The sequence below is a fragment of the Lontra canadensis genome, unplaced genomic scaffold (assembly GCF_010015895.1).
Source record: "Lontra canadensis isolate GAN:19392208 unplaced genomic scaffold, GSC_riverotter_1.0 scaffold47, whole genome shotgun sequence".
Classification (NCBI taxonomy): domain Eukaryota; kingdom Metazoa; phylum Chordata; class Mammalia; order Carnivora; family Mustelidae; genus Lontra; species Lontra canadensis.
In genome coordinates this window covers 1886091-1906539 of record NW_022631041.1, presented here as the reverse complement: position 1 = coordinate 1906539, position 20449 = coordinate 1886091, and the positions used below count along the sequence as shown (strand labels likewise).

General features: G+C 38.6%; 1 protein-coding gene across 1 annotated transcript in view; it reads left to right on the top strand.

The window, feature by feature from the left end:
* The window catches only part of TXLNB (taxilin beta), a 53474-nt gene extending 33669 nt beyond the window's left edge, over positions 1-19805 (top strand). Inside the window, exons 8-10 of the mRNA XM_032873052.1 lie at positions 362-454; positions 17182-17277; positions 18558-19805. Coding sequence (XP_032728943.1) covers positions 362-454; positions 17182-17277; positions 18558-19325 — 957 coding nt within the window. The 3' untranslated portion in view covers positions 19326-19805. The remainder of the gene's footprint in view (positions 1-361; positions 455-17181; positions 17278-18557) is intronic.
* The last annotated feature ends 644 nt before the right edge of the window (positions 19806-20449 follow it).

The window sequence follows — 20449 nt, the reverse complement described above, 5'->3', positions numbered from 1 at the left end:
TCTTCCTATCAGGAGCGCAAGACTCTCAAAAACAGTAGTCACGTGTTAAATGTTTTTGTACATAGAGTCAATACGTATGTTCAGTGCTCAATAAAAGTTTGTTGATAAAAGTTATGATATAATGAAATGGCGATAACACATGTTATTTTTTTCATTTTTCCTTAAAAATGTACTTCAGTCATACTCACTGACTTAGGTTATTCTCATAGTAAATAAAAGAACTGAACATACTACTAATATTGTATCGAGAATTCCCTTAAGTCATTTTTCTTCTCAAATAATGAACAATGACATGTTGTTTTGTTCTGGAAGCATTCTGAAAGCAACCCTAAAATAGATCCACTTCTTTCCATCTTTACAGCTTACCCTCTACTCTGGAAGATTTGAAGAGTTCCAGAACACACTAACAAAAAGCAATGAGGTGTTTGCCACTTTCAAACAAGAAATGGATAAAGTGAGTATTACTTATCCCCCACAAAATCCTGACATTTTCTACTTTGACAGGCAATTCTCCTTTGGGTTTTTTTGGGTATTTTTTGGGGGGTATTTTTCTCTCATTAAGATACTTCAGTGCATTTCATAAAGTAATGAAACATTTATACATGCAAATAAGATTTAGACTGTATTTTTTATTGGTAAGTATTTTTCTGATGAATTAATCTCAGAAAGAGTCCAAAAACACTAAAATACATTTTCACTCTGAGAAAGAATATTTTCCTCTTCTAAGCCATGGAGAGCTAAAGGGTGGTGGGGGGCGGGGTGGGGAGACAAGAGCTGGCAATTTAACATTATATTGTTTATACGATTTTTTTTAATCTTATTTTTAGAGATTGAAAAAACAACTTTCATAAAAATATGCAACAGGAGAATTTTAGAATAGAAAAACCATTTCATGCAATCCTTCTTAGAAGAGAATATGTGTAGTACGTTATAATTGACAGTGCCTTGATTGAGAAGGAAGCCTGAATTCAAATTCCAGGTGTGTTGTCACTCCTCAAGTAGCACTAGACAATCCACTTAACTTCCTTCCAATTTTATTTTTCTCATCTACACATTAAGATACCATTTCCGTTTCCTATTTCACAAGATTGTGAAGTTCAAATATAAATTAATGTGCCTTTAAAGGGTTTTAAATTTTCTTATAATCTTCTACAAATATAAGGTGCTAAATATTATTATTAGACATAATGTTTAAATTTTATTCAATATAATATTTTCCCAAAATAAAATCAGTACCAGAACTGTGTTTCTTAACAGGCACTGGAATTAACTTTTTTCAAGTGCACAAAGCATCCTTTTAAAGACATTTTCTTGGGGCACCTGGGTGGCACAGTCAATTAAGCATCTGCCTTCATCTCAGATCATAATCCCAGAATCCTGGGATCAAGGCCCACATCAGGCTCTCTGTTTAGCAGGTAGTCTGCTTCTCCCTCTCCCTCTGCTCATGCTCTCTCACTCGCTCACTCTCCCTAATAAATAAATAAAATTTAAAATTTTTTTCTTAAAATTATATGATAAATTTCACAATTCAGTGAACCAACATAAATAGGTGAATACTTTTTAAAATTATAACTTATTCACTCCAGGATGGCTCTATCTGTTTTTCAAAAATCTTTTTTTTCACTCTGGAGTGTTAAGACTAGAATAAATATTAGAGTAGAAAAGTGTTTTTGCTTATTTCAAAATTATTTTTGAGATTGGAATAAATATTAAAACAGGAACTTTTAATCTGGAATTTATTTATAGACTTTTAAAGTCAACTTGAGAATTAGCACGCATGCACACACACACACACACACACACACACACAAACTGATGTGCATATTGTATTTCTTTGAATGTGGTTCCATAGATTTCATCAAATTCTTGAAGAGGTTGATGACTTTAAAAAGTATCTAAACTACTAACTTGTTAAGATGCTCAAAATTAAAAGCCATTCAAAGCTCTCCTAGCTTCTGTACAGAGCCCAGGGGCTAACAGCCTGGGCCTAGTCTCTGGCCTCCAGGCATACACAGCCTCAGACAGCATGGCACAGAGCAGCAAGTGTCCAGGTGTGGTTCATCCAGAGAAACTGCACCTGATTACATGCCTGACCTTCACTTCATCCAAGCAGAGCAGAGATCCAACAAAAAGTTTCAGGCTCAAAAAAGAGGGGCTGCATTTTATTAACTTCTGTATCTTCTATACCCAGCTCCTTACTGGTGACCAGCAGATACTCCACATATGTTGTATTAAATGGAATGGAATAACTCTAGTCCCACTCTTCTGCTAACTCACCTGAATATTCTTTCACCTCTTTGAGCCTCACTTTCCCCAGTGATCAGTGGAGGTGAAAACAGAACCTTCCTTATGACACTGTTTCAAGGATGAAGTTAATAATGCACGTAATCACATTATATGAATCCCACCACACTCTACAAATGCAAAGACAGGGAGCAGGAAGATGGTAGTGGAGTAAGAGGATCCTACGTTCGTGTCATCCTACAAACACAACTAGATAGCTATCAAACCATGCTAAATACCCCAGAAATTGACCTGAAGACTGACAGAATGAACTCTACAACTAAAAGGAAAAGAGGGCCACATCAAAGAATGTAAGAAGTACAGAGAGAGCTGTGGTCATAGAGAAGGGTGAGAGAGTGACAGAGAGGAGCACACAGGGGAATGCACAAGGAGATCATTTCCCCAAGCCATGGGCTTGGAAAATGAGAGGGGCTAAATTTTGTGAGTTCTTGCAACCAGGGGTCTTAAAGCTAGGACTTTTAAGACCAGCAGTCTTTGCTGGAGAGAAGCACACAAAAAAACCAGGGTAGACAATGTAGAAACAGCAATGTGAAGAGCACCTGGGGCACACGGTGAGGAGATTATCCACTCTTCTCAGAGTGTGTCCCTGAGGGGCAGCGTTCACTGAAACACCTCTCCAGGAACAAAGATGCTGGCCAGCACCATTTTCCTCCTTTGCCCCTCAGCATAAATGCAGAGCCACCTGCAGGAAGCAGCACAGCACAGACACCAGCCACCACAGCACACACTGGAGACCTTCCCTGAAGCACCAGGCTCTGGGCACTAAATAACCTTTGCTTTATAAGGCCCTTACTTTCAGGAGCAGAAGACATACTGGCCTTTATAACACTGAGAAGGAGACTTAGACAAAATGTGAAGATGGAGAAATTGATCCAAAATGAAAGAATAAGATGAGACCACGACCAGAGACCCAAGCAAAACAGATATAAGTAACATGCCTGATGGAGAACTTAAAGCAACAGTCATAAGAATACTCACAGGCTTGAGAAAAGAAGAGAAGACACCAGTGATATCTTCTCATCAAACCACAGAGATGAAAGAGTTTGAAAAGAATCAGAGATGAAGAATGCAATAAATGAGATTGGAAACAGGCTTGTTGCAGTGAACATCAAGCTGGAGGAAGCAGAAGGACAAATTAGTGACCTGGAAGACAAAGTAATGGAAAGTAAAGAAGCTGAACAAAAGAGAGAAAAAAGACTCATGCAACATGAGAATCAACTTAGGGAAATCAGTGACTCCATCAAACATAATAACATTTGTATTATAGGAGTCCCAGAAGAAGAAGAGAGAAAAAAGGGGACAGAAAATTTATCTGAGGAAATAATAGCTGAAAACCTCCCCAATCTGGGGAAGGAAGCAGATACCCAAATCCAAGAGACACAGAGAACTCTCATCAAAATAAACAAAAGCAGGCCAACACCAAAACACACTGTGATTATATTTGCAAAATATAATGATAAAGAAAAAAAAAATTAAAAAGCAGCAAGACAAAGTGCTTAACTTACAAAGGAAAAGCCATAAGGCTAGCTGGAGCTTTCTCAACAGAAACTTGGCAAGCCAGAAGACAGTGGCATGATACATTCAAAGTGCTAAATGGGAAAAATCTGCTCCTAAGAATATTCAATCCAGGAAGGCTATCATTCAGAATGGAAAGAGAGAAAGAGTTTCCAAGACAAACAGAAACTAAAGAAGTTCATGACCCCTAAACCAGCTCTGCAAGAAATATTAAAGGTAACTCTTTGAGTCCAAAGGTGAGACCTGAAGTGAGAGTATAAAGGCGAGAAACACAAAAGCAGTAAAAATGAGTATTTCCATAAAAATCAACTGAGGAACTCTCACTAAAAAGGTATAAAATATAATAACATATATCTAAAATGTAAGAAGGACAGGAGAAAAGAATGAGTTCAATGCTAAATGACCAACATCTTAATATAGACTGCTATTTGCAGAAGAGGTTATATATGAACCTAATGGTAATCATCATATATCAAAAATCATTAATAGGGCGCCTGGGTGGCTCAGTGGGTTAAGCCTCTGCCTTCGGCTCAGGTCATGATCTCAGGGTCTGGGATCGAGGCCCGCATCAGGCTCTCTGCTCAGTGGGGGAGTCTGTTTCCCCCTCTCTCTCTGCCTGCCTCTCTGCCTACCTGTGACACCTCTCTCTCTCTCTCTCAAATAAATAAATAAAATCTTTTTTAAAAAATCACTAATAAAATGCAAAGAACAAAGAGAAAGAAATCCAAATATATCACTAAAGAAAATCAGCAAAACATGAAAGAGAGAGACAACAAAGGATCAGAGAAGATCTCCAGAAACAACCACAAAGCAAGTAACGAAATGGCAAAAATACATATCTATCAATAATTTCTTTGAATGTAAATGGACCTAAATGCTCCAATCAAAAGACACAGGAGTCAGAATGGATTAAAAAAACAAGACCCATCTATCTTCTGCCTACGAGAGACTCATTTTAGACCTAAAACACCTGCATATTGAAAGTGAGGGGGTGGAGAAATATTTATCATGCAAATGGATGTCAAAAGAAAGCTGGAGTAACAAAAGTTGTATCAGACCAACTAGACTATAAAACAAAGACTGTAACAAGAAAAAAAAAAAGAAGGGCTCTATATAAATAATAAATGGGACAATCCAACAAGAAGATATAATAATTGTAAATATTTATACACTCAACATAAAATCACACAAATATATAAAACAACTCATAACAAACATAAAGGAACTAATCAATAATAATACAAAAAAAGTAGGGGACTTTAGGTTACGTCAATGCACAGATCATCTGAACAGAAAACATACAAGGAAACAGTGGCTTTGAATGAAACACTACACCAGATGGACTTAACAGATATATTCAGAACATTCCATCCTAAAACAGCAGAATATATATTCTTTCCAAGTGCACGTGGAACATTCTCCAGAATAGAGCACATATTAGATCATAAAATAGGCCTCAATAAATACAAAAAGACTGAAGTCATTCCGTGCACCTTTTCTGACCACAGTGCTATGAAGTCAAATACAAGAAAAAATTTGGAAAGACCATAAGTACATAGACATTAAACAGCAGTCTACTAAACAATGAATGGGTCAACCCGGAAATCAAAGAAGAAATTTCAAAATACATGGAAACAAATGAAAATGAAACCAAAACCTTTGGGATGTGGTAAAAGTGGTCCTAACAGGGAAGTATACAGCAGTACAAGCCTATCTCAAGAAGCAAGAAAAATACCAGATAAACAACCTCATCTTGCACCTAAAGGAGCTATAAAAAGAACAAAAAAGGCCTAACACCTGCAGAAGGAAGAAAATAATAAAGATTAGAGCAGAGGATGTGAGGGTGATCTGGCTGCAACATCTATCACCCCATCAATCACAAAGGTTGATTCAGTGGATCTGGCTGGGTAGGCAGGTGTCACAATAGAAGAGGGACATTCTTTAGTCAAGGATATACGAGCAGTTGCACTCCCTTGCTAGAACCCAGACAAGCTCTCAAGGTCCATTTATAGGCAAAGGTGGGGTAGTCAAGCTTCCAAGACTCCAGACACATCCAAATGAGGTGCTGCATGTGGTAGTCTGCTTTTCTTTAAAAATAATAATTAATATAATTAATAATAAGAATAAAGATTAGAGCACAAATAAATGATATAGAAACTTAAAAAAACAATAGAATAGACCAATGAAAGCTGGAGCTGGTTCTTTGAAAAAATTAATAAAATTGATATACCTCTAACCAGACTTACCAAAAACAAGAGAGAAAGGACCCAAATAAGTAAAATCAAAGATGAAAGAGGAGAAATAACAACCAACACCACAGAAATACAAACAACTATAAGAAAACACTGAAAAACTATATGCCAACAAATTGGACAACTAAGAAAAATGGAGAAATTCCTCGAAACATACAAATTATCAAAACTGAAACAGGAAGAAGCAGACTGATAACCACCAAAGAAATTGAATTAGTAACTAAAAAACTCCCAACAAACAAAAGTCTGGACCAGATGGTTTCACAGCCAAATTCTACCAAGCATTTAGAGAAAAGTTAATACCTATTCTTCTCAAACTATTCCAAAAAATAGAAGAGGAAGAAAAACTTACAAATTCATTCAACAAAGCCAGCATTATCCCAATACCAAAACCAGATAAAGACATTACTAAAAAAAAAAAAAAGAATTATAGGCCAACATTCCCATGAACACAGATAAGAAATTCTCAATAAAATATTAGCATACCAAATCCAACAATACATTAAAAAAATCATTCACCATGATCAAGTGGGATTTATTCCTGTGTTGCAAAGGTGGTTCAATATTTCCAAAGCAATCAATGTGATACATCACATTAACAAAAGAAAGGACAAGAAACATGTATGATCATTTCAATAGATGCAGAAAAAGCACTTGACAAAGTATAACATCCACTCATGCTAAAAACCCTCAACAAAGCAGGTTCTGAAGGAATATACCTCAACATAATAAAGGCCATATATGAAAACCCACAGCTAATATTACCCTAAGTGAGGAAAAACTGAAAGATTTTGCTCTACAGTCAGCAACAAGACAGAGATGTCCACTCTCACCACTTTTATTCAACATAGTACTGGAAGTCCTAGCCACAGGCATCAGACAGCAAAGGATATAAAACGCATCCAAATCAGAAAGGGAGAAGTCAGACTTTCACTATTTGCAGATGACATGACACTATGTATAGAAAACCCAAAAGACTCCACCAAAAAATTGCTAATGATCAACGAATTCAGTAAAGTCACAGAATATAAAATCAACACACAGAATATGTTGCATTTCTCTACACGAATAATGAATCTACAGAAAGAGATATTAAGAAAACAATCCCAATCAGTATTGGAGCAAGATGGCAGAGGAGGAGACATATATATCATCAGGTCCCAGGAGTTCAGCTAGATGGTTATCAAACCATCCTGAATAGCTACAAACTCAACAGGAGAGCAGCAATGCTAGGAACAGAAAATTGACCACTTTCTAGAAGGTAGGATGTGTGGAGAAGTGAATCCGAGACAACATAGGGAAGAGAAACTGCGGGGGGGAGGGGACAGCTCCCAGCAAGCAGTAGAGAAGCACTGCACAAAATCAGAACTTTTAGGAATTTGCTCCACTGAGAAATGTCATTCCAGAGGCTAAGCAGGGGTGGAGCCCTCCACAGTGTGGCCTCAGGACCCATGGGATCACAAAAAGACCAGTGCTGTCTGAGTGCAGCAGAGCGCCCAGGAATCAGAGCGGGGAAGCTGGCTGCAGAGAAGGAGCGGGGAGCGGGGGGGCTTTCAGCTTGGGGTTACCTTAAACTGTGATCCGGAGCACAGTCAGGCCACTGCTCTTTGAGCAGTGACCCCAGAAGTGGCAAATCTGGAGAGATCACCTCCTTTGTCCTCTGGGAGGAGTGGCACGGGAACAAGTGGCAGGAATCTGCTGGTTTTGGAGACTCTGAATGGGGCTGTGCACCAGAGATAGAAACACTTGGTCAAGGTGCCTGGGTGGCTCAGGGGTTAAGCCTCTGACTTTGGCTCAGGTCATGATCTCAGGGTCCTGGGATAGTGGCCCACATCGGGTTCTCTGTTCAGTGGAGAGCCTGCTGACCCCCCTCTCTCTCTGCCTGCCTCTCTGCCTACTTGATATCTGTGTGTGTGTGTGTGTGTGTGTGTGTGTGTGTGTGTGTGTCAAATAAATAAATACATAAAATCTTTAAAAATATAAAAAAGAAAGAAAGAAACAGTCACAGGCCGGGTGAGCTCAGAGTGTGGCAAGAGATGAGGGAGATGGGAGGGATTGACTGCTTTTCTCTGAGGGTGCCTTAAGGAGTGGGGCCCAGAGCTCTCAGTTCATAAGGGGCTGGAGATTAGGAGAGCGCCATTTTCATTCTTGTCCTCCAAAGCAGTACGGAAAGCATTCGGGGAACAAAAACTCCTGAGAGCAAAACCAAACAGATTGCTTAGCCTGGCCCCTGGCAAGGGCAGCAATTCTGCCTTGGGCAAAGACATTTGAGAATCACAGCAACAGGCCCCTCGCCCAGAAGATCAGCAAGAACATCCAGCTAAGACCAAGTTCACCAATCAATAAGACCTGCAAAACTTCAGAGCTATGGGAATACAGCACATAGAATTCATGGCTTCTTTCCCATGATTCTTTAGTCTTTCAAAATTAAATTTTTAATTTTTTTTCTTATTCTATTTTTTTATTTTTCCTCTTTCTTATTTTAACATTTTTATTTTTTTTTAAGATTTTATTTATTTACTTGACAGACAGAGATCACAAGTAGGCAGAGAGGCAGGCAGAGAGACAGGAGGAAGCAGAGAGCCCGATGCGGGGCTCGATCCCAGAACCATGGGATCATGACCTGAGCCGAAGGCAGAGGTTTTAACCCACTGAGCCATCCAGGCACCCCTATTTTAACATTTTTAAACCATTTTATCTTATCAGTACCTTTTCAAAAATCTTCTTAAATTTTCATTCTTATAGTCATATTCTATTCTTTCATTGTATTTAAACTTATTTTTGCATATAAGTTTTTCTTTCTTTAAAATTTTGGGATACGGTTTCTTCTAACAGATCAAAATATACCCTAAATCTAGTGCATGGCTTTGTTCTAGTCTCCAGCCTGATCACATTCTTCCCTCTTTTCTTTTTTTCTTTTTTTAACCAACTTCTTATCAATTCCTTTTTTAGAATCTTTTTTAAATTTTCATCTTTACAGTCATATTCCATCCCATCATCATGTTTACCCTTATTTTTGTATACATATGTTTTTCTTTCTTTAAAATTTTGGGAGGCAATTTCTTCTAACAGAGCAAAGTACACCCAAAATCAAGTGTGCAGCCCTGTTCTATTCATCAGTCTAATATGTATGTATGTATGTATATATATATATTTTTTTTTTTCTCCTCCTTTCTTCACCCCTCAGTTTTAGGTCTCTTCCAGTTTGTGTAGTGTATATTTTTCTAGAGTCATTGCTACCCTTTTAAGATTTTTTTCTCTCACTCATCTATTCTTACCTGGATAAAATGACAAGGCAGAAAAATTCACCTTAGAAAAAAGAACAAGAGGCAGTACCAACAGCTAGGGACCTAATCAATACGGACATTAGTAAGATGTCAGATGACGAATATCAAGGTGATAGCTGGGCTCGAAATAAGCTTGGAAGATACTAAAAAAATCCCTTTCTGGAGAAATAAAAGAACTAAAATCTAACCAAGTTGAAATCAAAAAGCTCTTAATGACAGACAATAAAAAATGGAGGCTCTTACTGCTAGGATAAATGAAGTAGAAGAAATAATTAGTGATATAAAAGAACAAGTGATGGAAAATAAAGAAGCTGAGAAAAAGAGAGATAAACAACTATTGGACCACCAGGGGAGAATCTGAGAGACAAGTGATACCATAAGACAAAACAATATTAGAATAATTGGGATCCCAGAAGAAGAGGAAAAAGAGAGAGGGGAAGAAGAAATATCAGAGCAAATTATAACAGAATTTCCCTAATTTGGTGAAGGGAACAAGCATCAAACTCCAGGAGGCACAGAGAACCTCCCAAAATAAATAAAAAATAGGTCAACACTACATCACCTAAGAGTAAAACTAACAAGTCTCAGTGACAAAAAGAAAAATCCTGAAAGAAGCTTGGGACAAGAGGTCTGTAACATACAATGATAGAACTATTAGATTGGCAGCAGACCTATCCACAGAGACCTGGCAGGTCAGAAAGGACTGGCATGATATATTCAGAGCACTAAACAAGAAGAATATACAGCCAAGAATACTATATCCAGATAGGCTGTCATTGAAAATAGAATGAGAGATTAAAAGCTTCCAGGACAAACACAACTAAAAGAATTTGCAAACACCAAACCAGCCCTACAGGAAATATTGAAAGGGGTCCTTTCAATATTTCAGTAGGAAAGAGAGAGCATAAAAGTAACAGACCAGAAAGGAACAGAGATGATAAACAATAACTGTCACCTTACAGGCAATACAATGGCACTAAATTCATATCTCTCAATTGTTATCCTGAATGTAAATGGGCTAAATGTCCCAATCAAAAGACACAGGTATCAGAATGGATTAAAAAAAAAAAAAGACCTATCGATATGTTGTCTGCAAGAAACTCATTTTAGACTCAAAGAAATTCAAGAAACTCATTTTAGACCCAAAGACACTTCCAGATTTAAAGTGAGGGGGTGGGAAACAATTTACCATGCTAATGGATGTCAAAAGAAAGCTGGGGTGGCAATCCTTATATCAGATAAATTAGATTTTAAGCCAAAAATGATAATAAGAGATGAGAAGGACAATATATCATACTTAAACGGTCTAACAAGAAGATCTAACAATTTTAAATATCTATGCCCCTAACAAGGGAGCAACCAATTATATAAACCAATTAATAACAAAATCAAAGAAACACAGAGACAATAATACAATAATAGTAGGTGACTTTAACATCCCCTTCACTGAAATAGATCATCTAAGCAAAAGATCAACAAGGAAATCAAGGCTTTAAATGACACACTGGAGCCAATGGATATCAGAGATATATTCAGAATATTCAATCCCAAAGCAAGAGAATACATATTCTTCTCTAGTGCATATAGAACATTCTCCATAATAGATCATATCCTGGATCACAATTCAGGTCTCAACTGCTACCAAAAGATTAGGATCATTCCCTGTATATTTTTGAGCCACAATGCTTTGAAACTAGAACTCAACCACAAGAGGAAAGTTGGAAAGAACTCAAATACATGGAGGCTGAAGAGCATCCTACTACAGAATGAATGGGTGAAGCAAGAAATTAAAGAAGAATTGAAAAAATTCATGGAAACAAATGAAAATGAAAGCACAACTGTTCAAAATCTCTGGAACACAGCAAAAGCAGTCCTGAGAGGAAAGTATATGGTGATACAAGCCCTTCTCAAGAAACGAAAAGGTCTCAAGTATACAACCTAACCCTACACCAAAAGGAGCTGGAGAAAGAAAAGCAAAGAAAGCCTAAACCCAACAGAAGAAGACAAATAATAAAGATCAGAGTAGAAATCAATGAAATAGAAACAAAAAGAACAGTAGAACAAATCAACAAAACTTGGAGAATTAATCAGATTGATAAACACCTGGCCAGACTTATCAAAAAGAAAAGAAAAAGGACCAAAATTAATAAAATCATGAATGAAAGAGGAGAGATCACAACCTGCAACAAAGAAATACAATTACAATAACATATTATGAGAAACTATACACAAGGAAATTTGACAATCTGGAAGAAATGGATGCATTCCTATAGACATGTAAACTACCAAAACTGAACCAGGAAGAAATGGAAAACCTGAATAGACCAATAACCAGTAAGGAGATTGAAGCAGTAATCAAAAATTTTCAACAAGCAAGAGCCCAGTACCAGAGAGCTTCCCAGGGGAATTCTACCAAACATTTAAAGAAGAATTAATACCTATTTTCCTGAAATTATTCCAAAAAATAGAAATGGAAAGAAAACTCCCAAACTCATTTTTGAGGTAAGCATTACCTTTATCCCAAACCAAAGACCCCATCAAAAAGGAGAATTACAGAATAATATGTTTGATGAAAATGGATGCAAAAATTCTCACCAAAATAGTAGCCAATAGGTTCCAAAAGTACATTAAAAGGATTATTCACCATGACCAAGTGGGATTTATTCCTGGGCTACAAGGTTGGTTCAACATTTGCAAATCAATGTGATACATTAATAAAAGAAGGAATGAGAACTATACGATACTCTCAATAGATGCTAAAAGAGCATTTGACAAAGTATAGCATCCTTTCTTGATCAAAACTCTTCACAGTGTAGGCATAGAGGATACATACCTCAATATCATAAAAGCCATCTATGAAAAACCCACAGAGAATATCATTCTAGATGAGGAAAACCCACAGCGAATATCATTCTCAACAGGGAAAAAACTGAGAGCTATTCCCCTAAGGGGATCAGGCTAGTCTCCAGCCCAGTTCCCTAAGTTCAGGAACATGGCAGGGCTGTCCACTATCACCACTGCTATTCAACATAGTACTAGAAGTCCTAGCCACAGTTATCAGACAACAAAAAGAAACAAAAGGCATTCAAATCGGCAAAGAAGTCAAATTCTCCCTCTTTGCAGATGATATGATACTTTATGTGGAAAATCCAAAAGACTCCACTCCAAACTCCTACAACTCATACAGGAATTCAGTAAAGTGAAAGGATATAAAATTAATGCACAAAAATCAGTTGCATTTCTATACACCAACAGCAAGACAGAAAAAAGAGAAATTAAGGGGTTGATTCCATTTACAATTGCATCCAAAACCACAGATACCTAGGAATAAACCTAACCAAAGAGGCAAAGAATTTGGACTCAGAAAACTATAAAGTACTCATGACAGAAATTGAGAAAGGCACAAAGAAATGGAAAAATGTTCCATGCTCACGGATTAGAAGAAAAAATACTGTGAAAATGTCTATGCTACCTAAAGCAATCTATACATTTAATGCAATCCCCAGCAAAATACCACCTTTTTTTTTCAAAGAAATGGAACAAATAATCCTAAAATTTGTGTGAAACCAAAAAAGACCCCGAAGAGCCAGACAAATGTTAAAAAAGAAAACCAAAGTTGGCGGCATCACAATTCCAGACTTCAAGCTCTATTACAAAGCTGTAATCATCAAGACAGTATGGTACTGGCACAAAAACAGACATAAATCAATGGAACAGAATAGAAAGCCCAGAAATGGACTCTGAACTCTGTGGTCACCTAATCTTAGACAAAGCAAGAAAGAATGTCCTATGGAAAAAAGATAGTCTCTTTAACAAATTATGTTGGGAAATTGGACAGCCATATGCAGAAAAATAAAACTGGACCATTTCCTTACACCACACACAAAAATAGACTCAAATGAATGAGACAGGAATCCATCAAAATCCTTGAGGAGAACACAAGCAACAACTTTTTTGACCTCAGCTACAGCAACTTCTTCCTAAAAACATCACCAAAGGCAAAGGAAGCTAGGGCAAAAATGAACTATTGGGACTTCATCAAGATCAAAAGCTTTTGCACAGCAAAGGAAACAGTCAACAAAACCAAAAGATGACTGACAGAATGGGAGAAGATATTTGCAAATGACATACCAGATAAAGGACTAGTACCCAAAATCTATAAAGAACTTATCAAACTCAACACCCAAAGAACAAATAATCCAATCAAGAAATGGGCAGAAGACATGAACAGACATTTCTGCAAAGAAGACATCCAAATGGCCAACAGACATGAAAAAGTGTTCAACATCACTCAGCATCAGGGAAATACAAATCAAAACCACGTGAGATACCACCTCACACCAGTCAGAATGGCTAAAATCAACAAGCCAGGAAAGGACAGATGTTGGCAAGGATGTGAAGAAAGGGGAACCGTCCTACACTGTTGGTGGGAATGCAAGCTGGTGCAGCCAGTCTGGAAAGCAGTATAGAAGTTCCTTAAAAAGTTGAAAATAGGGCTACTTTATGACCCAGCAATCACACTACTGGGTATTTACCCTAAAGATACAAATGTAGTGATCTGAAGGGGCACATACACCCAAATGCTTATAGCAGCAATGTCCAAATAGCCAAACTATGGAAAGAACCTAGATGTCCATTCAACAGATGAATGGATAAAGAAGATGTGGTATATATATAATGGAATACTATGCAGCCATCAAAAAATTTTGCTGTTTGCAATGACGTGGATGGAACTAGAGGGTATTATGCTAAGCAAAATAAGTCAATCAGAGAAAGACAATTATCATATGATCTCTCCGATATGAGGAATTTGAGAGGCAGGGTGGGGGCTCGTGGGGGGTAGAGAGGGAAAAAATGAACAAGATGGGACTGGGAGGGAGACAAACCATAAGAGACTCTTAATCTCACAAAACAAACTGAGGGTTGCTGAGGGTGGGAGGGTAAGGATGGGGTGGCTGGGTTATGGACATTGGGGAGGGTATGTGCTATGGTAAGTGCTGTGAAATGTATAAGACTGATGATTCACAGACTTGTCCCCCTGAAGCAAATAATACATTATATGTTAATGAAAGAAAGAAAGAAAGAAAGAAAGAAAGAAAGAAAGAGAGAAAGAAAGAAAACAATTCCACTTACAAGCACCAAAAACTATGCGATACCTAGGAATAAACCTAACTGAAGAGGTAAAAGACCTGTACTCTGAAACTATAAAACACTGATGGAAGAAATGGAAGATGACAGGGGCATGATCCCAGGGTCCCAAGATCAAGCCCCACAGCCGGCTCCCTGCTCAATGGGGAGTCTACTTCTCCCTCCCCCTCTGCTGCTCTCCCTGTTTGTGTTCTCTTGTGCTCTCTTGTGCTCTCTCCCTCTCTCTCACACAAATAAATAAATAAATTCTTTTTTAAAAAAGAATCTGAAGATGACACAAAGAAATGGAAAGATATTCCATGCTCATGGATCAGAAGAACAAATATTGTTAAAATGTCTATACTACCCAAAGCAAATCTACACATTTAATACATCAAAATACCAACAGCATTTTTCACAGAGCTAGAACAATCCTAAAATTTATATTTTAGGACTATCACAAAAGACCCAAGATAGTCAAAGCAATCTTGAAAAAGAAAAACAAAGCTGGAGGCATAACAATTCCAGATTTTAAGTTATATTACAAAGCTGTAGTAATCAAAAGAGTATGATACTGGCACAAAAACAGACACATAGATCAATAGAATAGAATAGAAAACCCAGAAATAAACACACAATTTTATGGTCAATTAATCTTCGACAAAGCAGGAAAGAAAATCTAATGGGAAAAAGAATGTCTCTTCAACAAATGATTTTGGTAAAACTGGACAGCAACATGCAAAAGAATGAAACGGGACCATTTTCTTATACCATACACAAAAATAAATTCAAAATGGATTAAAAACCTAAATAGAAGATCTGAAACCATAACAATCCTAAAAGAGAACACAGGTAGTAACTTTTTTGAGATTGGCTGGAGCAGTTTCTTGGATACACTTCCTAAGGCAAGGGCAACAAAAGCAAAAATAAACTATAGGGAATACATCAATACATCAAAATAAAAAGCTTCTGCACAGTGAAGTAAACGGTCAACAAAACTAAAAGATAACCCATGGAATGAGAGAAGATATTTGCAAATGACATATCTGATTAAGGGTTTGTTTCCAAAATAAATAAAGAACTTTTAAAACTCAACACCCCAAAAATGAATAACCTGATTAAAAATGGGCAGATGATGTGAACAGACATTTTTGCAAAGAAGACATCCAGATGGGGACGCCTGGGTGGCTCAGTTGGTTAAGCGGCTGCCTTCGGCTCAGGTCATGATCCCAGCGTCCTGGGATCGAGTCCCACATTGGGTTCCTTGCTCAGCGGGGAGTCTGCTTCTCCCTCTGCCTCTGCCTACCACTGTGTCTGCCTGTGCTCATGCTCTCTCTCTCTGTCTCTCTCTAACTAATAAATAAATAAAATCTTTAAAAAAAAAAAAAAGAAGACATCCAGATGGCCAACAGACACATGAAAACATGCGTAACATCAGTCATCAAGGTAATGCAAATCAAAACTACAAATAAATATCATCTCACACCAGTCAGCATGGCTAAAATTAACAACTCAGGAAACAACAGGTGTTGGCAAGGATGTGGAGAAAGGAGAACCCTCTGCACAGTGGGTGGGAATGCAAACTGGTGCAGCCGCTGTGGGAAACAGTATGAAGATTCCTCAGAAAGTTAAAAATAAAATTGCCTTATAATCCAGCAATTGCACTAATAGGTATTTACCCAAAGAACAGAAAAATACTAATTCAAAGGGAAACAAGCACCTTAATGTTTATGGCAGCATTATCTACAATAGCCAAATTATGGAAACAGCCCAAGTGTCTATTGACTGATGAATGGATAAAGAAGATGAAGTATATTTATATGCAATGGAATATTACTAAGACAGGAAAAAGAATGAACTCTTGACATTTGCAACAACATGGATGGAGCTAAAAAGTATTATGCTAAGTGAGGTAAGTCAGTCACAGACAAATACCATGTGATTTCACTCACACATGGAATTTAAGAAATAAAACAAATGAGCAAAGGGGGAAAAGAGAGGGGCAAAAAGGCGAAACAGACTCTTAACTAAAGAGAACAAACTGATAGTTACCAGAAGGGAGATGCATGGGGAGATGGGTGAAATAGGTGATGGGAATGCAGGAGGGCACTTATTGTCAGGAGCACGGGGTAATGGATGGAAACGTGGAACCACTATACCGTACACCTAAAACTAACATTACACTGTATGACAACTTACTAGTATTTAAGAACTTTTTTTAAAATGTAAAGACTGAGAAAATAGAGAGCTGTCTTTGCATAGCATCTTTTCAGATGTGCCCAGATAGTATCAACATTTTAATGGTAAAGAGCCTGTTTAGCTTTCCCACTGATAGTCTCTTACTCAATAATGTAAAAAAAAAAAAAAAAATCTAAATTGCAAGCTTATTCCTGTGACTAAATAAAGCTACTTTTACTTTAAACTAAGGAAAATACAGTGACAAAAGAAGGGCAGACTTAAGGAGCTTCCTTCTTCCTGAATGGGCTCTGGTCCAAATAAGTTCATTCAACACTGACCTAGATGATTCATAAACATATATGACTCTCCCCACTCAATCTTCATTCCACAACATCAGACCTGTTTGCTTCAGCAGCTAGAAACAAAAGGACCTTTCTTAGCATCACATATGGAACTAATAGCCTTTTTTGATATATTAAGTCTTTAGGATTAACATTAAAATATTCCAATTTCTGTAGACAACTAAGAAAATGAAGAAGTTAGAGAAGGACACAGCCATGTGGAAAGCCCGGTTTGAGAACTGCAACAAAGCTCTGCTGGACATGATTGAAGAGGTAAGAAGACTTCCCCCAACTTATTCTCTTCTGTTCAGTACAAATATTCATACTCAGGAGATTATTATGATTGAATAGTACAAATTATAATCTTTGAAAAAGAGCTGATTTTTTTCTGAGATGTGACCTATGAAATTATAATAAAAGTATTAGCAAAATAGACTCGGATCCCGATTCACAAAGAGCTTTGTGACCCTAGGTCACCTGCCTACTTGCCGAGTCCAAAGCTGTCCTCAAATCAGCTCCATGCCTGCCCAGCTGCATTCCTTAAAGACAGGACAAGCGTCTTACTTGTCTTTGAATTTCCCCAGTGCCTGGCACATAGCAGGTGCAGAATATATTAGTGAGTTGATTTGAACCTATGAGGGAAGACACCAGCCTGAGCACTCAGGGTATGTACTACTTTATAGACAGATGTGGGGATGTATTGTTTAATTCTTCCAACAGCCATTTAATTACGAATAGTATGTCAAGCTCTGTAGATGTTGAGGCAAAGATATATGGTCCTGGATCTAAGAAGTGGAGCTTACAGGCAAAGGTCTCTCCGTATCAACAAGCAAAAAAAAAAAAAAAAAAAAGAAAAGAAAAAAAGTCTTAAAGGGTACCAAGTAGCACAAAGGTGGGGGCAAAGATAAGATGACTAGGAATGATTTCATGCACAAACACACCAACATTTTGTACAGAAAAAGAGGAGAACTGAACAGTTTGAGCAGGCAGCATCATGAATTAGTGTGTGGGGAGTTTCTGTCGTTATAATTCCTCTTCTAACAATTCGTCCCAAATTGCAACCAATTCCAAAGAGATGAGCTTATTATTCACCAACATAAATCAAACAGTTGCTAGAATCGCATACAGCAGTTTATCTCTAGACTAGATGAGGCACTGCTGACAGCCATGTCCCCCCGCCCCCCCTCCATCTCATTGTGCCACTGGAAGACGTCTCAGTCTTGCAAGCAAAAAATGCATGTACTTTAAGATTTTAGAGGCCCTGGACTGGAGCAAAGAGAAGCTTTGCCCTCTTCCTCTCCCAAAGGAAAGGATACGGTGATTAAAACTCTACCAGAGTCTCACACACAATGAAGAAACAGCTGTGATGCCCCAACCAGATGTCTGTCCAGCCACCTCTAGCGGTCAGGCCCCAGAGTCTGGTAGACAGATTCCTGGGCAAATGGTTTTGCTTGTCTCCAGAGAGCATCCTGACAATTTTGCTTTGTTGTTTTATGCTTCTCCCCCAACCCCCGTCCCCCTCCCCCACGCTTTCTACTATTTTCAAATCACAGAAAGCGCTGAGAGCTAAAGAATATGAGTGCTTCGTCATGAAAATCGGGAGGCTGGAGAACCTCTGTCGAGCTTTACAAGAAGAGAGAAATGAACTGTACAAGAAAATTAGAGACGCAAAAATGCCTGAAACGGATGACCGAGGTCAGCACACCTCCGACGAAGAGCCCGAGTCCGCCGTGTCTGGGGGCGTGGGGGTTGATACAAAGGAAGCTGAGAGCGTTCACGACGCTGTGAAAAACCTGGCCACAGCCTTCATGGTCATTCATCATCCAGAGTCAACCCCTGACCTGGCCAGAGAAAGCCAACCAGAATTCCGCAGTCCTCAAGGGGGCGCTGACTCAGCCCTGCGGGAGCCGGAACAGCCCCCTCGGAGCCCCTTATGCCCTTCCCTGCCTCCCCCAACTCCTCAGGCGGAAGCCGAAGGAAGCCGTGAGGCAGAACTGCCCCCCAGGCCCGGGAATCCCCCCGCCGGGTCGGAAGCACAGGCCCAAGACCGGGGTCTCCCTGCAGCAGCCCAGGCTGACCAGCCAACCCAGAAGCCAGAGGCAGAAGCTTCCAGTCAGGCCCCGCAGTCCCCCGCCGAGGCTCCCCTATCAGCAATGGAAGCAAATGATCAGGCCCCACCAGCCAGGCCAGGTGAGCAGACTCCAGCAGCGGTGCTCGCATGTGGGCCCAGGAGGCCACCGCCGCCGCCCCCACCCCCACCCGAAGCAGCGCCAGAGGGGCTGCCCCAAGGGGCCGACACCAACCTGGAAGGAGTAGACTAAGCCTCACTGTGCTTCCGAAGCTCTTCTTCCTGCCGGTACATCATCATAACAGATTGTCTTCTGAAAAGGCATTAAGGGCTAGGGATGTCTAAGGGAAGAGACTTAATTAGAATCAAGACATTTTCAAATGTTGTGCAGAGCACTCTCAGCCTGTGCTATTTGTTCTCAATTTATAACCCATTTGCAGCTTTTCTGTTTAACGCTGGTTGATAGTATAATTTTCCCAAATGGCAACAAAACATACAAATAGAAAATTCATATTAGTTCTCCATTGAGATGGTATTTATTTCAGTTTCTTAATCAACAATTAGATTTGGTGTTTCAACACTTCCACTACAATATATAAATATAGAAAAATGTGATGTTTCATTTTATTTCCCTATATAGTTTTGATAGGTTCCATAGCAAGTAATGGATGTCCAGGTTCCATGTAGGTATATACATAATATATGCATACATATGGATGTGTCTGAATGTATATACATATATGTGTATGTGTCTGAATATATACATATGTGTGTGAATATATACATATATGAGTTTATGCGCCTATATATACATGTGTGTATTTTATATTATATATACACATATATTTTTTATATATACATACAAATATATACACATATACATATATAGACATACACACACACATGTATATATTACACATACATTTCATCCCTTTTTGGAGTTCTGTCAGGTAAAATATTTAGATGGTAATCAAAAAAATCATATCCTATTTGCTTGGGGTGAGAGTAGACTAATGCTCTGTGAATCAGAAGTAGGTTCAGAATGCAAGTATTTAGGCAACGTAATGTTGGGCAAAAACAAGTAACCAAATGATAGATCAATAAATCCAACCAATTGACCAATTGATCAAATGTCCGAACAGCACTCTGCACACATTGTGAGTGTGCAGAACACATAGACACGAAGTTGTCACAAGAGGTCGTAAGCAAAAAGGGGAACAGTCACAGCTATAGACCGCTCACCTCTTCCAGATGCCTCTCAGACACAACTCAGCATATTGCCTTGCTACCCCGTGTATTGAGGCAGGGACTCATGGCTACCTGCATGGAAAGGACTGGAAGTGGGTTGTGAGCCAGGGCATGGAGGGATTGAGGGTC